The sequence below is a fragment of the Saccoglossus kowalevskii genome, chromosome 14 (genome assembly GCF_978046115.1).
Source record: "Saccoglossus kowalevskii chromosome 14, keSacKowa6.1, whole genome shotgun sequence".
Lineage (NCBI taxonomy): Eukaryota > Metazoa > Hemichordata > Enteropneusta > Harrimaniidae > Saccoglossus > Saccoglossus kowalevskii.
In genome coordinates, this window is record NC_140654.1 from 35,994,329 (window position 1) to 36,011,039 (window position 16,711).

Genomic DNA, 16,711 nt, shown 5'->3' on the forward strand with positions numbered 1-16,711 from the left:
TAAAACTCAGGATGACGAGTTTTTAAGTTGTATAGCTGCATATGATTGTTTATGTTTAAGTAAAACTTGGCTACCTAGAGAAAAGCAGGTCGATATAAATGGGTACATGACCTACACTTTTCATAGGAGTAGGAAACACAAAAGGGCTAGGAGGGAAGCGGGAGGTTTTCTCATTTTGATTCGACTAGAGTTTGCAAATCTAATGGAATTAGTGGAAAGTAACGATGATTTAATTTGGTTTAGAATTTCGGCACAAAAAAGCAGGAGAACTAGAGATTTGTTTATTTGCTTCACCTACATCGTACCTGAAAACTCAACAGGTAACGTACTTAGGAATGACAATATTACACCATTTGGCTCAATTGAACAACAACTATGTAAATACAATGATCAGGGTGACGAAATCATTTGTGGGGACATGAATGCCAGGACATGAATGCCATGTGTGATTATGTTAAATTAGATGGAACAAATCATTTACCATTGCCGGACGATTACGTCACTGATGACCCAATTGAATTGCGTCACAATAGTGACAAAGTAATTAATAAATATGGTGAATTATTGGTAGATATGTGTATTAGTACTAGAATGAGAATTTTGAATGGAAGATTTGGTACAGACATACCGGGGAAATACACATGTTTCCAAATACGTAATAGCATTAGGTGTCAGTACAGTTGATTACGTGATGGTTTCTGATTCGATGTTAACAGGTGATTTTTTGAAAGACTTTAAGGTCGGTGATATCCCACGGCATTCTGACCATTCACCTTTAATATTAACGGTGGTATTTTGTGAATTTTCTGAACAGGAAATCGGAAATAAGTATCAGGATAGAAACGTGTTCGATGCTGAAAGCCATACGACGATAATGTATGACTTGAGGGGTGAAAGTCGGGCAGATTTTATCGAAACATATATTACACCAGCAATAACGGCTGAGATTAATGAATTCAAAAAAAATAATTATAATATTGACAAAAATGGGGTTGAATTGACACTGTGTGATATCGAGAATATCTTACACAAAGTTTCGAAAACCGCAATGATAGAGAAAAAACATTTTAGAAAAAGGCGTGGGGGAAAAATAAATATAAAGAAACCTTGGTTTGACATTGAGTGCAAGGAAATGAGAAGCGAGGGCAACGAACTTTATAAACAAATAAATAGGGATCCGACAAATCGAACGGTATACTGTACTTTGACGAATACAAAACGTGTTTATAAGGAAATGCTGAAACGGAAGAAGCGGGAATACCGAAAAAAACAAATTACTGATTTAGAATCAAGTTGTTTTTCAAAAGATTATTCATTTTGGGGTAAATTTCAGAGGCTTACCCAGTCAGAAAATGGGACAAACCCAAATATTTCGAACACAGATTGGTTTAATTATTTTGAGCGTGTGAGTAAAGCGCCAGTGTCCGAGACAGTGGGCTCTGAAATTCCCACTCATGATAATACACGACAAGATTATATTGATACTGTACAACTTGATATGGAGATTAGTACGGAGGAAGTGACAGCTGCAATAAATAAATTAAAAATGAAAAAACAACCCGGGTTTGATGGCCTTAGAAATGAGTTATTCAAAAATAGTAATCAAGATCTTATCAAGTGTTATACAAAGGTCTTTAATTTGATTTTGAATAGTGGGCATTTCCCAGAGACTTTGTCAAAGTCACTGATTTGTCCAATTTTAAAGAAAGGTAACATACACGACCCCGCTAATTATCGTGGCATTTCCCTATTGAGTTGTTTCGGTAAGCTTTTTACAATTATTATTAACGAAAGAATAGTGAAATGGCTTGATACAAATAATATTCTCAGTGATAATCAGGCAGGCTTCCGGGCAAATCACAGCACTGAAGACAATATTTTTATCCTGTCAACGCTAATTGAGAAATATAGAGCCACTAGAAAGAGATTATACGTTTGTTTTGTAGACTATAAAAAAGCGTTTGACTATGTTGACCGAGCTAGTTTATTTTTAAAGCTTGTTAGAGTAAACTTTAGTTGTAAAATAGTCAATCTTTTGCAGAGTATGTACAGTGTGGTTAATTATTGTGTAAAATTACCGCATGGTTACACAAAAACATTTACATTTGAGATTGGGGTACAACAAGGGGGCATATTAAGCCCAATTTTATTTGCATTTTTTCTAAACGATTTAGAAATGGCTTTGAATAAAGCACCATTTAATGGGGTTGAATTGGATGATTATCCACTAACATGTCTTATGTATGCCGACGACACCGTTATTGTATCTGATAGTGCTTCGGGTTTACAGTTGTTACTTGCCAGATTCCAATTTTATTGTTATACGTGGAAAATGTTTGTAAACACCACTAAAACTGAAATTATTATTTTCAATAAGGATATTGTTGACTGTGATGACGATAACTTGGATTTTAAATTATTTGGAAATCAAATTGATATTGTTGTAAATTATACATATCTAGGCGTTTTCTTTGCCGAAAATGGTTCATTTAAGTTGGCATGTGCAATTTTGGCCGGAAAAGCTTCAAAGGCAGCGTACGCGGTCAGGAAAGGAATTGGTAACGAGATTTCACCAAAATTTCTTCAAAAAATATTTGATTCAAAAATTAAACCAATTTTAAACTATGGAGCGGCAGTTAGAGGAAATCGGTATTGTAAACCAATTGAAAATGTTCAGTTAAAGTGGTGTAAATATATATTAGGTGTGGGGCAAAATACAACCAATAGTGCAGTTATGGGTGAACTCAGACGGTATCCACTTAGTATTGGCAGAAATCTAATCCGTATTAAATTTTGGAAACGTATTCTGAAAATGTCATCTAATCGACTTGTTTACAAAGCCTATAGAGAGTCTGGAAAAATGGCACAGATAGGAAAACCATGTTTTGCTTTAGCTATTAAGAAATTATTAATTAAACACAATATGCATACTGTTTGGGAGAAGAGGTTTATCTCCCAAATTATCGATGAAACAACGTTGTTAATTGGAAAGAAAGAGAGAGATTTTTATTTCAAAAGTTGGAAAGATGCTTTATTTGACGATGTTCGTAGATCCCCAAACAGTAGAAATAAGTTACGAACGTTTCGTCAATTTAAAACAAATATTTTTTATGAGAGTTATTTGGATATCGTTCGTGTTCCCCTGTACAGACAAGCTTTAACTAAACTCTGGTGCTCTAATCATAAGTTACACATTGAGACCGGTAGATATTATGGAACTCCAGTGGAAAATAGAACCTGCCAAATATGTATAGATGCTGTTGAAGATGAAACTCATTTTCTGGTAGTATGTCCAGCATATAACCATATTCGAAAACTGCTTTTTGATCAAATTAACTGCATTGAACCACAATTCGAGTTCCTTTCGCCTATCCGTAAACTTACATATATTTTTTCTCAGGATAACCATGAAATCATCCAAAGTATTGCAAGATTTGTATACACAGCTTTTCAGATTAGATATAATTTGTTAGTGTGAGTTCTCCAATAGATGAGTTGTATATGTGTGTGTATGTGTATATATATATAATACTTTATTTTATTGAGGCGATTAAAGTCACGCCTGTAACTTTCGCATTGTAACCTGTTCCCCCAGGTTAGTGGGGTATATTTCTTTAGAGAAATGGAAATAAAATAATAAATAAATAAATAATAAATAAATATATCTTGGATGCCTTTCTCGGTATGTGTTTTCTTATTTATTCATATCTGTTGTTGTTTATTGTGTGTTACAGTTTTTCATTTTTAGACAATGATTTACTGTATTCAGAGCATTATTTACCAAGATGTAGTTGTTAGAAGTCGATTACATGTCTGATTTTACTCTTAAGGTAGAGATGCAGGTTCGTGGGCACTTGGGAGTGAATTTATTTTTTTTTGCTTTTTATTATCCAAACAGTCTTGGCTAAAATTTTGTAGAATTTTGAATAGTGGAACATACTCAAAAAACGATTTTAAAATATAGATAACAGGTTCGAACATTCTCTCTTTTGAATGCTTAGCAACATTTAGCAAGGCTGTACATAAATAATAAAAAAGAAACATGGTGAAAAAAAGAAATGACGAGATCTCCATATTATGCACTATATTTAACTTTTTACAAAACAATAATACATTTAAATTTGGAACTGTTACAGCCATTTTAATTATGAGCATTAGCAAACTTCTTACTGAGTGAATTGTTATGCAAATTAGCAATTATCTCAGCTTCTTTTTAGTGCACATCCCAGAACTTTAAAAAAAAATTGCTCCTAGACGCTTTGATCTTTGGTTTTGAAATTTTCACAAATGATTGACAATGTGTTTGACTTCAAAACACCATCAGGGCATTGTCTTTGGTTGAACAGTGTTACAACAATTGTACAGACAACTAGCCTAAACTTGAAGTAGTGAAATTTGAGCTGCTGCCCTGCAAAATTGACAACTGGTAGACAGTTTTCAAGACGGTACTTTCTTCATAGTAAACAGATATACCCGTAAACTAATTTTGACAGGAAACAGAAGCATGGTTTAGATGCTTTTTTTTTAACTCACTTTTGACTTAAAAAAGCACATTTTTGTGCATATTTCAAACTACAGTGTCCATAAAAAAAAATACTAAAAAAATTTTAAAATTCATACAATTCCGAAAATATATAGTTTTGTGAACAAGGGAGGTCATCTTGGTTTCCTAATTAACTAATTAAAATAGCTGTCAGGTAAACTGCATCTCTACCTTAAACACATGTATATTTATTGTAAAGAAACAATTCAAATTCAGTTTATATAAGCCATTTGAGAGATCGTCACAAGAACACTCGCTACAAAGTGGCTTGACAACATTACAAACCAATTATAGCGTTTCTCTACAATATGAATAAAAAAAAACTTTATGAAGGACGTCTTTCTGTATATTTTAGCATGAATTGTGATTGTATCATAGTCACTTGATGTCATTCTACTTAATAAACAATCCATATTGAGTTGTGTACGCACTTATAGTCTCTCTTGTCTCTTTACTACACAAACACAATAACTGCAGTTTTTGAACCTGATCGAATGTGAACAATAAACTGCCACACAAACACATATGCAAACAACACCTAGCCACATAGATAATGTGTATGTTATTACACTAAATATATGCCATGTTGCTAATTTTTTGGGCACGGTGGTGTTGTATTTTACCCAAAAACCTTGAGTACTTATGCTCATGTGGTGTTTACGCTCATTTTTGATACCCGCTCCAACTCATTTTTTTTCAGCAATTCAATAACAATTTTGATTGTAAACTTGACTTAATAACATGAATCATTTCCTCCCACAATCCATATTTATGTATAAACCCGGACAACCATCAGGCAGGATGTATAATGAAAACAAGTTTGAGAGTATATTATGTCAAACTATCTGATATGCAATTTTATTCTGTTCTGTCCGATAACATCCCTCTGTGGAGACACTCACATTGAATATTTACTTTATTTCACTCTATGGAACATTTTAAAAGAAAGTATTCATCTTATTCACAATGACCAAACTATACAGAAAACCTATGATGATTCAAAGCATGATTCAAATATACAACTTACTTGGCACATCTTGCACAGATGCTAACACTGACTTGAGGTTCAGCTGGTGGTTGGCGATATGTCTACAATAACAGATAAAATGACCAATGCATAAATATAGCTTTGATTCAATCTTTTGTTTGTGTGTAGTTTAATTTATTAGTAATGAACTAGTATGGTTTAATAAATGGCAGATTGTTGTTGGGATGGCTCTAAAACAGTAACTGAAAAACAAACCACTACAAAATCACTGCCACCTGGTTGCATCTGCATTATTATTCATACACCTAGGCATTGTAGGGCTGCAGTGTCAGTGACTCCACTCTGTCCAATGCAGTATCAGTGACTCCACTCTGTCCAATGCAGTATCAGTGACTCCGCTCTGTCCAATGCAGTGTCAGTGACTCCACTCTGCCCAATGCAGTGTCAGTGACTCCACTCTGTCCAATGCAGTGTCAGTGACTCCACTCTGCCCAATGCAGTGTCAGTGACTCCACTCTGTTCAATGCAGTGCCAGCGACTCCACTCTGTCCAATGCAGTGCCAGCGACTCCACTCTGTCCAATGCAGTGCCAGCGACTCCACTCTGTCCAATGCAGTGTCAGTGACTCCACTCTGTCCAATGCAGTGTCAGTGACTCCACTCTGCCCAATGCAGTGTCAGTGACTCCACTCTGTTCAATGCAGTGCCAGCGACTCCACTCTGTTCAATGCAGTGTCAGTGACTCCACGCTGTCCAATGCAGTGTCAGTGACTCCACGCTGTCCAATGCAGTGTCAGTGACTCCACTCTGTCCATTGCAGTGTCAGTGACTCCACTCTGTCCAATACTCCACTGTCCAATGCAGTGTCAGTGACTCCACTCTGTCCAATGCAGTGTCAGTGACTCCACTCTGTCCAATGCAGTGTCAGTGACTCCACTCTGTCCAATGCAGTGTCAGTGACTCCACTCTGTCCAATGCAGTGTCAGTGACTCCACTCTGTCCAATGCAGTGTCAGTGACTCCACTCTGTCCAATGCAGTGTCAGTGATTCCACTCTGTCCAATGCAGTGGCAGTTACTCCACACTGCCCAATGCAGTGTCAGTGACTCCACTCTGTCCAATGCAGTGTCAGTGACTCCACTCTGTCCAATGCAGTGTCAGTGACTCCACTCTGTCCATTGCAGTGTCAGTGACTCCTCTCTGTCCAATGCAGTGTCAGTGACTCCACTCTGTTCAATGCAGTGTCAGTAACTCCATTCTGTCCAATGCAGTGTCAGTGACTCCACTCTGTCCAATACAGTGTCAGTGACTCCACTCTGTCCAATGCAGTGCCAGCGACTCCACTCTGTTCAATGCAGTGTCAGTGACTCCACTCTGTCCAATGCAGTGTCAGTGACTCCACTCTGTCCAATGCAGTGTCAGTGACTCCACTCTGTCAAATGCAGTGTCAGTGACTCCACTTTGTTCAATGCAGTGTCAGTGACTCCACTCTGTCCATTGCAGTGTCAGTGACTCCACTCTGTCTATTACAGTGTCAGTGACTCCACTCTGTCCATTGCAGTGTCAGTGACCCACTCTGTCCATTGCAGTGTCAGTGACTTCTCTCTGTCCAATGCAGTGTCAGTGACTCCACTCTGTCCAATGCAGTGTCAGTGACTCCATTCTGTCCAATGCAGTGTCAGTGACTCCATTCTGTCAATGCAGTGTCAGTGTCTCCACTCTGTCCAATGCAGTGTCAGTTACTCCACACTGCCCAATGCAGTGTCAGTGACTCCACTCTGCCAAATGCAGTGTCAGTGACTCCACTCTGTTCAATGCAGTGACAGTGACTCCACTCTGTTCAATGCAGTGTCAGTGACTCCACTCTGTCCAATACAGTGTCAGTGACTCCACTCTGTCCATTGCAGTGTCAGTGACTCTACTCTGTCCATTGCAGTGTCAGTGACTCCTCTCTGTCCAATGCAGTGTCAGTGACTCCACTCTGTCCAATGCAGTGTCAGTGACTCCACTCTGTCCAATGCAGTGTCAGTGACTCCACTCTGTCCAATGCAGTGTCTGTGACTCCACTCTGTCCAATGCAGTTTCAGTGACTCCACTCTGTTTGTTGCCAAACCATGTGACCAATCACTACCAAATTGGACGCTTTACACACTACATGCCAAATTACAAACTAATAGATTTAATGGTTTTTAAGAAGAAGATTTAAAAGTATGTAATGCCATTTTTGGGATAAAATTAGGCAGAGGGTTCTCGGAACTCGTCTACTCACATAGTTCATACCCACCATAGACTCCGGTCAGTCAAAATGACTATTTTGAACTGTAGGCATTAATCAGCGATTCTGCCAATGACGGAGAGATAAATCTAGGTCAAGGGAAGCCCCATGACCCCAAGATTTTCCCTTGCGTCACGAACCACGTGACCAAGGTAATGTGGCGACGCCATCTTACCTCTATCTTCACTCTGGTTCCTTCTTTCTCCGCATCGAGGACTAAGCCAACGCTACGGAAAAAGTGGGGTGGTTGGGGGGACCCAGAGTCTATGGTGGGTATGAACTATGTGAATAGGCGGGTTCCAAGAACCCTCTGCCTAAATTCACTACGTTCAATTACCCACCATGGACTCCAATCAGTCAAAATGACTATTTTGAACTGTAGGCAGAGGTCGATAGGTGGCAGGTTTTTGAGCAAACAATAAATAGTGGTATACCTTTTATTTGCCGAACTATGAGGCTACTGTCAAAAAGTTTGCAATCTTTAATGTACTTGGCATATACATGAGGTATACTAAATTTCAGAGTAATGTGATAGTGTTTCTGAAGAAGAGGATTATTATTTATACAGCAATAATTCATGTGATGTGACATACTTTTAATTAGTGATATAAATACTAAGTAGTGCATGTTTTGATGATGCTACACTGAGATTCCCAGAAGTATGTTAAATTGAGAACTTCTGGTTTTTCCTTAAACCAATTTGACTGCCAGTAGGTGCACCAGATCACATTAGGAAAATCAAGTACGGAAAATTTCAGACTATTCCTTTTAGCAGTTTTCTCAAACGATTTGACAAAAATAATAGCGAAAGAAGAAAATCAGAATGACTCTAAACTCCTATAAGCTAACACCCCTAATGATAGAAATAATTCTTTTTAATAAATCCCCACCCAAGTCAAAGATATATGTGACTTTCAACATTGATATTTCTCAACGTTTGGTGAACGAGGACTGTCAACAGAATCCACATTATTACATTTTTTCCTGTGGTTCTTTTCTGCAGTCAAACTGATAGTTTTGAGCACGCAGTTCATTTTACGTTTTGAGACCAAATTAAATCGACCTGAAACATGGGTGACCTCGACCTCTAATGACACTTGACTTATCTGCAGCAAATATAGGGTTACACATACCTTACTAATTCTCTGACCAGAGGCTTTCACACTGGTGACTCCTTCTCGTAACAGGTCATCCACATTTTCTGGGAAATGAGTATTGAGATGAACAATGGCATCAAATTAAATATAGAATTAGTGCTGTTTTTTAACAGTAATTAATTCAAAAAAGGTAAGACATCATGAATCATATCAATGATAGCCAACCATGTTACAATTATACAAAAAAGACCAGGTCTAAAATTTACAGTATTTACAGACTGAACATTGGGACAACCATAAATATAGTTCAACTGAGGTTGTGGTGGCGCTGTTTTTTTGGACAACTACATGTGGAAGTTGAACTTAACAAATGATAATAAACAAGACATGACATGTCATGTCATAGCCCCCGCTCAGAAAAAAATTTAAAAACTTATATTGAACTTAGGGACGACGTCAAAAGATCGATGTTAGATAAAAAACTTAATTCCTTTAGTTTTTTTCCAAACCCCCCTACCCCCCACTGAAACTTAATTGATAAATATTGGTCATGGCGTCAGACTACATTTACCATTAAATACAAATTGATAATCGGACAGTAGTATTGCATAGACGTTGGTTGTCGGGTGGGTGTAAAAAGATTTTACAAATGCACCTCATTTGACGCACAGATTTACACTCCAACCAAACCATTTTTCTGTTTTTTTTTTCTTTTCGGTTATTTCTGTCCATGATTGGATAGAATAAAAACGAACTACAAATACTCCAAGATTTTTTTAACTTCATTAAAAAATAAAATCGTTTTTGTAGGATGGAAACGTTTTGAGGTTAAAACCCCCCACCCCCAAACTAAAGGAAATAAGTTTTTTATCCGACATCGATCTTTTGACGTCATCCCTTAGTTTGTGTCAGAGTGAATTAACTCATTATGAGCTGTATTAAAATTCTGTTATTAAATGTTCAGAATTGATGTGTTACAATTTTAGGGGGTGGGGTAAAAATATATTCATTTGGCTTTTCTGAGACAATTTATAACTTGTTAAACATATAATGCAATGTGCACTTGTAAACAATCATTACCTGTCCCTGTACCAACTTTGAACAAAACTGGATGACACATATCTGATAAAAAGCTGTTAACAGCTAGAAAAAGCTTATTTTATTTAGATTTTTGAGGGAAAAAATGGCCTCCAAGTCGTAAAACTTTATTCAATCAAACAGGTCATGAATGACACTGAAAGTTGCAACATATAATTTGTCCAGTTTTTGGCATGGATGTAAATTGGCAAAAATTATTTCTATGGCATTCTCAGCAAGAACACCAGAGAGCAACAAACAAGTACAACAGGTAAAATGACATGCAAGTATGCAAATCAGATCTGCAAATATGTTGAAGAGTCAGTGTTGTGTCTGTTTGGATAAACTTCCTTGTACAACTGTATTCCTAATACAAGAACACTGTCAATCACAGAACTGTTCCAGCGAAAAACTTCTGATATTTCAAACAGTAACAGGGCAAAGATACCGTTTGTCATACAAGTACTAGCACCAGATGAAGAACTGAGAAACTGCAATGATCCTTGGTGTACATTACCTGCGTCAACAACTTTACTTCCCATGTACTTCATGTACAGATCTACATGTAGTTTGTGGCCCTGAATTAGTTTCAATATCTCTAAATAAGGACAAGAGTACTTCTCATATGACAATGATACAAATAAAGTGCAAGAATCCAGAAAAATATTATCAAGTTTTTATTATCATACATTAATATTAACAAATCGTGTGAAATTGAACTTTTATGTACAGAGAAACACATATTTATGCTTTGGTTGACAGCACTTCTCAGAAAAAAAAAGACGACCTGCAAAACTTTATACAATTGTCAGACATGCAGCGAATAGTATGCTTTTGTAATATATGCAGTTTCAGTGGCTTTGCTTTCCGAGAAAAAAATTCAGGCTCTGCACCTGAAAAAAACAAAAAAACATTTAGTCAAAAGTAAGCAGAGGTTGTAGCATATATGCTCCCATTAGCTGTTAAATTTAATTAAAAAAGATATTTGTGTACTGTCTTTTCAGTACGAAAACATATTACTTAATATATTTATACCAGCCAGAAAGAAATTGCAAGTTTTCACTGAGCAATTAGGAATATACATGGACAACAATTGATGCATGTCTAGCAATATACTGTTTGAAAGGCTGCAAGATGTAATGAAGTAGCAAACCAATCACTACTCGAGTCTGACTGGCTGGGAAATTGTACAATACATACAAAAATGTATGCAGATGATATATGAGCAGCTCCACCAAATATAAAAATATTCTTTCCATAGTTATGACTCTAATGTGAATGTGATTTTCCATTCCTTAGCAATAGTAGTTAGAGTATTGTATTGTACTGTGTCGTACAAGTTTATTGTGATTCTATATGTGTTTGTAATATTATTTAGCTTTATTTAGCATTCTGTTTAGTTGGTTAACTTTACTGTATCTTAATGTAGTTTTATTTTTATATGACCATAGAACAACTCACTGTAGTTTGTTTTAATGTTGAATAAAAATTAAATCAGTCACTGTATAGTGGTGACGTATTGCGCGAAATTGTTGCAAGGACAATACTTTTCTCGATTTGTGTGCCGTCGTGCGTCGATAAAAAATGCATGGAATGGTCGGCAGTATCGATCAAGTTCGTCTAGTGTGACATTCGTGGCTGGCGACAAGATGCCGTATAATCGTTTAAATAGGCGTCAAGGAGGAGTGAAAGGCCATAATTTGGTGCTACAATAGATGTCATGAAATGTTGGAAAATTACAGTCAATCAAAAAAACTGTTCACATGACAACAAAAAATAATCACTATATTTATTATGCATTATTTTTTTGTTGGTAGCAAATCATCACGGTACGGTAGCTTACTTGTTTTCGAAGTGTTGTAATTGTTGATTAGTACATTTTGTACTCAGTACTGATTATATTAACGTACAAAAAAAAAATTTGTTGAATTGTTATGAAATGCAAGTAAAATTCAACTTAGTTTTATCGTAAGCAAATGTTTTTGGTTACATGTTAACGCTCGATGAGACAATATCCGCCATGTTATCCATGCCCACGACGCGTGTTTATTGACCAGATAGGTCAAGTCGCTAATCAACCAATCAAAATGCTATATTGAAGATAATATTTGGTAATCGTAGTCCTAAATAACTATTAAAAATAGCTAGACGTTTCGAGCAATGGCTCTTTATCGATAGCATAGAAGCAAGTGCCGATAAAGAGCCATTGCTCGAAACGTCTAGCTATTATTAATAGTTATTTAGGACTATGATTACCAAATATTATCTTCAATATATCATACTTATCAGTCCGAGTAGCGTTTATTTATTTATAATCAAAATGCTGGATGGTGCCCATGTGCTCAAATTACCATAAAGCATTTAAATATGACAGTTCAGCGACCTCATGGTGAAAGCAACACGAAAGACCAGATTTACCGATGTTTTAGTGCGATCTTTTGGCTTCGTTTCTCATGGAGAAAAAGGCATGATTTTTTTAATCAGATTTAGAAAAATAAATAAACGTACCGTCCCAAATAAAAATGTGCCGGGTGGATTTTTTCTGTGGAAAAAATAAACGTACCGGTACGTTTATATTGGGACATTTAGCGTTGTGGGCAAAGCTCTCCTAAGTAGCAACATATTTTTAACTTCGCCTATTGCGTGATCAGTGGATTACGTAAATAAACCAACACTTTCAATGAGTACATGCCGACCCAACTAAACTTGTTTATGGCTGTTTATGAACAGCGAGGACGCATCTCATAGAACAATAGCTGTGGAAATCATAAACAAATGTAAATGTTGCGGAAATCAAGCATGTGGCGATAATGATTTTGAGTGAGGCAGAGTCTGGCAAGCGTCTCAGAGCAGCATTGCGCCGACACCACCACGATGTTTGAATCCCGGTGAGAGCACTGCAAACCTCTTAAGCCACGAAGTAAACTTTCAATTTACACAATACATAATCAGTTCCTACAACCATAATAAAAAGGCAGTTTTTCTGGCGAAACTCTCGCCAGGTTAGCAATAGTTTCTCACGATCACCAAACCCGAGACACAAACGATAATACAAAGTGTATAAATACCATAACAAGTACAGTTTCTTACCTTTGAAATTGACGAGACACAATTTTGTCCATAGAAGAGTTGCGCAAATAAAGATACAATTCCGGGATACAATATCCTCACAAAATTGACTGATTTCCACCGAGACGAGAACTGCGTAAGCATCATCAAAACTCGGATTAAACTCGGGTAATTTCGGGAAAAGTCGGATTTTGAAGGAAAAATGTTAAAAATCAAGGAAAAACACAGTGAAACTTTGAAGAATCGAAAAAATAACTTGATGTGCACAATAGCACCATCAATTTCTGTCTCTGTACCAACTCTGAACTGAATTGGATCACACATGTGTGAGAAAAAGCTGTTAACATGAAAATGTGCACACACATTGCACAGACACGACCCAAATTAATACCCCCCGCCCGGATCACAGATCCGGCGGGGGCTAAAAACTGAGAACGTGTATAAAGTTTAAAGACTCGTACACTTTTGAACCATATTTGCTCTTGTAATGACTCGTTTCAGAATAAGCAGTCATATATTAGAAATTGAGAAGGGTAGACATACGCAACCCAAATCACCTTTAGAAGACAGAATCTGTAAGCAATGTTCCCAGATCAAAATTTAAAATGAACAACATTTCATCGTGGAATATCTTAAGTACCAAACAGAAAAAGACAAAAATTATTTAATAATATCAATATTCCAAAAAAATCGAAAAGTGATGTCCAGATATTATTATTATTATTATTATTATTATTAATATGTGGGCAAACAGTCCCATAGGACAACCATGTATTACCGGTAATATGTACCTGTGTTTAGAGACATACCTAACATATCAATAGCTTCATCATATTCTTCAGAATCTTCAGCATACATGTCACTCCCCTGCTGCAGTTGTTGATGAGATTTAATGTATTTTTCTAGATTCTTCTTGTGTGCAATTGATTTATTTTCTTGACTGACATGTTTACATTTTCTGATAAAACAAGTAGAATTATTACAACTTGTGTATCTTTAAAAGGAACATGACACATTCTGTGCAGTATCCATTTTTAAATGTCAATGTCAATAACAATCTATCTAAAATGGCAATCCCACTCCCAATCTAAGAAATGGATAACAGTTGGTACACTGTGTCTGCAATGGCTGTCTCCTTTTGCAATAATAATTGTCTTATTCAATATACCAGTAACAGCTAGGCATTGTCAATTTGCAATAGCTTAGTATACCTTATAGACATGCACACAAACTAGATTTTTATAACACTTCCTTAATATACATCCACTACCAAAACCATTTCACTTATTCATTTCAATAAATTCAGGCAAAAGATTTATCCCATTTTTTTGTTTCAAAAGTTATTGTTTTTGAAGCATGTCATCAACTTTTCAGGTTCGTTTCCCACTATGAAATATTTAGAGAATAAATGCTTAATATGAATACAGAATGTTAAGGCAATGTCCTAGTAATTCTTGACAACACAATTACACATGTAGTTTTTTCACCTTATGTAAACAAACAAAACTTTGAGACATAGAACCAACGGTAAATAACTCAAAAATGACCATTTTCATGGATGTTTGAACATTGTTTTAAGCAAAATGTAGTTTGGTGATCATATATTTTTATCTGGGTTTTGTGAACAACAGCATAAAACAAAAACATGATGTAAATGTCAAATCAAAGAAAGCTTAGAAAGAACTCCCGTGTGCTGAGAGTATTGTAACACATTAAATATAATTCGGAATTACTTAGCTGAAAACTAATTATGCAAATCAGAAAATTAATATGAACAGATTTTAGTGTAAAACTAATGAGGTCTGCGCAATGTAACAGAAAATCTATGTACCAAGTTTAAGGTAGCGGGACTATTATTTGCATACTTGTTTTCATCTTCTAATTGTGACTAAATGACTACAAATAGACCCGGGAAAGTATATATTTTTAGAATCGCCAGATTTCAAGCTTTTCACAAGTGTATTTTGCATGCCGGTATCTGCATTCTACGACGCATTACTCAATCAAAGGTGAAAAATTACTTTTTCTGCAAAAAAAATAATTACGCATTTATGCTGGCGATAAGAAGTATTTTTTTCACTTATCCTAGTTGTTCAATAGTCTGGTAAATTGAATGTGTCTGGTCAGTTTTATTCAAGCAACGCGTTTTAAAAAATAGTGCGCTGAATATCAATTACTGTTTTAGTCGCATTGCCCCCAACTCAAACCACAACTCGTTGGTAAATAATCGATGAAATAGTTTGTCTGGACACATTCAAGTTCCTCTCACTGTCACCTTAAAGCTGTGAAAATTTGGTGTTAATCCGACGACAATAAGTATACGTTATTTTTTGTTAAAGACCTTGTATTTTGAAAAACATAAACTCCTAGAAAACGTCCATGAAGTAACAGCAAAGATTTTCAAACTTGTTTATCGGCACAATCAATTTGTTTTCCCATCAAGGTCTGTTTTAACATGTGTAGGGACATCCAAATGTGTAAGGCTATTGGAAACCAAAAAAAATAAAGGAATGGGATAGCTATAATTGGATAAATTCGGCATATGAAAACACCAAAATCAATGATTTTTTTCAGTGGCTGTATGACCTTATGTCTGACACATTCATATGCAAATGACTAATCTGTGAAACAAACAGGGGCGGAGACAAACCACTCAAATGTTTGGAAACACTCATTGTGTGTCAGATAGCTACTGATAACACATCCTAACATTGCTTTGTCTTGAGTTTATCTTTGAAACTTATAGGCACACAGATTAAACCTGTGTTGTTGATTTTGGAAAACACTACTGAGGCTGCCTTGCTTCCCTTCAGAAAATCTACATTTTAACCAACTTACATGACATTCTATGTTATGTTGACTTTATCACATGAAAGTTTATGGTACATTTCATCAATTAATAAATAAATGTGAAAATCGTAATTTTCAACACAAATAATAGTCTCGCTACCTTAATTGAAATGTGATTTAGAGCCAAAAAATTATGAAATATTACGCTAATTAGGGAATTAATATGAACAGATTTTTACCCCCAACTAATTAGGTTTGTACATTGTCCTAGAGCACCTTTGTACTAGGGTTTCATTGAAATGGAATAATTAGTACTTCAGATATTAGTGTGAAAGCTTAAAATTGGTTAATTATGCAAATTAGGTAATTAATATGTACAGATTTTAACCCACAATTATCCAGGTCTGTCTATTGTCCTACAGCATCCATGTACAAACATTCATTGATATGTGATGATTAGTACCTGAGATATTAGTGTGAAAGTTGGAAATTGGTTAATTATGGAAATTAGGTGATTAATATGCACAAATATTTACCGAAAACTAATTGGGTCTCTGCATAGTCCTAAAGGATCTATGTACCAAGTTTCATTGAAATGCGTTGATTAGTAAAATTAACTAATTAAGCAAATTAGGTGATTAATATGCACAAATATTCATCCGAAACAATTAATCTCTGCATAGTCCTTGAGTATGTAAGTACCAAGTTTCATTGAAATGTAATGCTCACTACTTATATCAAAAGCTGAAAATTTATTAATTATGCAAATTAGGTAATTATATGTACTGATATTACCATAAAAACTATCAGGTCTGTGCAGTGTCATATGACATCTATGTACCAAGTTTCATTGAAATGTGATGATTAGTACTTG

The 16,711-nt window shown here is 35.8% G+C and overlaps 1 protein-coding gene across 1 annotated transcript in view; it reads right to left on the reverse strand.

Moving 5' to 3' along the window:
• Positions 1 to 16,711, reverse strand: part of LOC102805081 (uncharacterized protein C8orf34 homolog) — a 42,026-nt gene that overhangs the window by 13,224 nt on the left and 12,091 nt on the right. The window contains exons 7-9 of the mRNA XM_085508183.1: positions 13,857 to 14,005; positions 8,938 to 9,005; positions 5,571 to 5,632 (exon numbers count right to left, since the gene is read on the reverse strand). Coding sequence (XP_085364309.1) covers positions 5,571 to 5,632; positions 8,938 to 9,005; positions 13,857 to 14,005 — 279 coding nt within the window. The remainder of the gene's footprint in view (positions 1 to 5,570; positions 5,633 to 8,937; positions 9,006 to 13,856; positions 14,006 to 16,711) is intronic.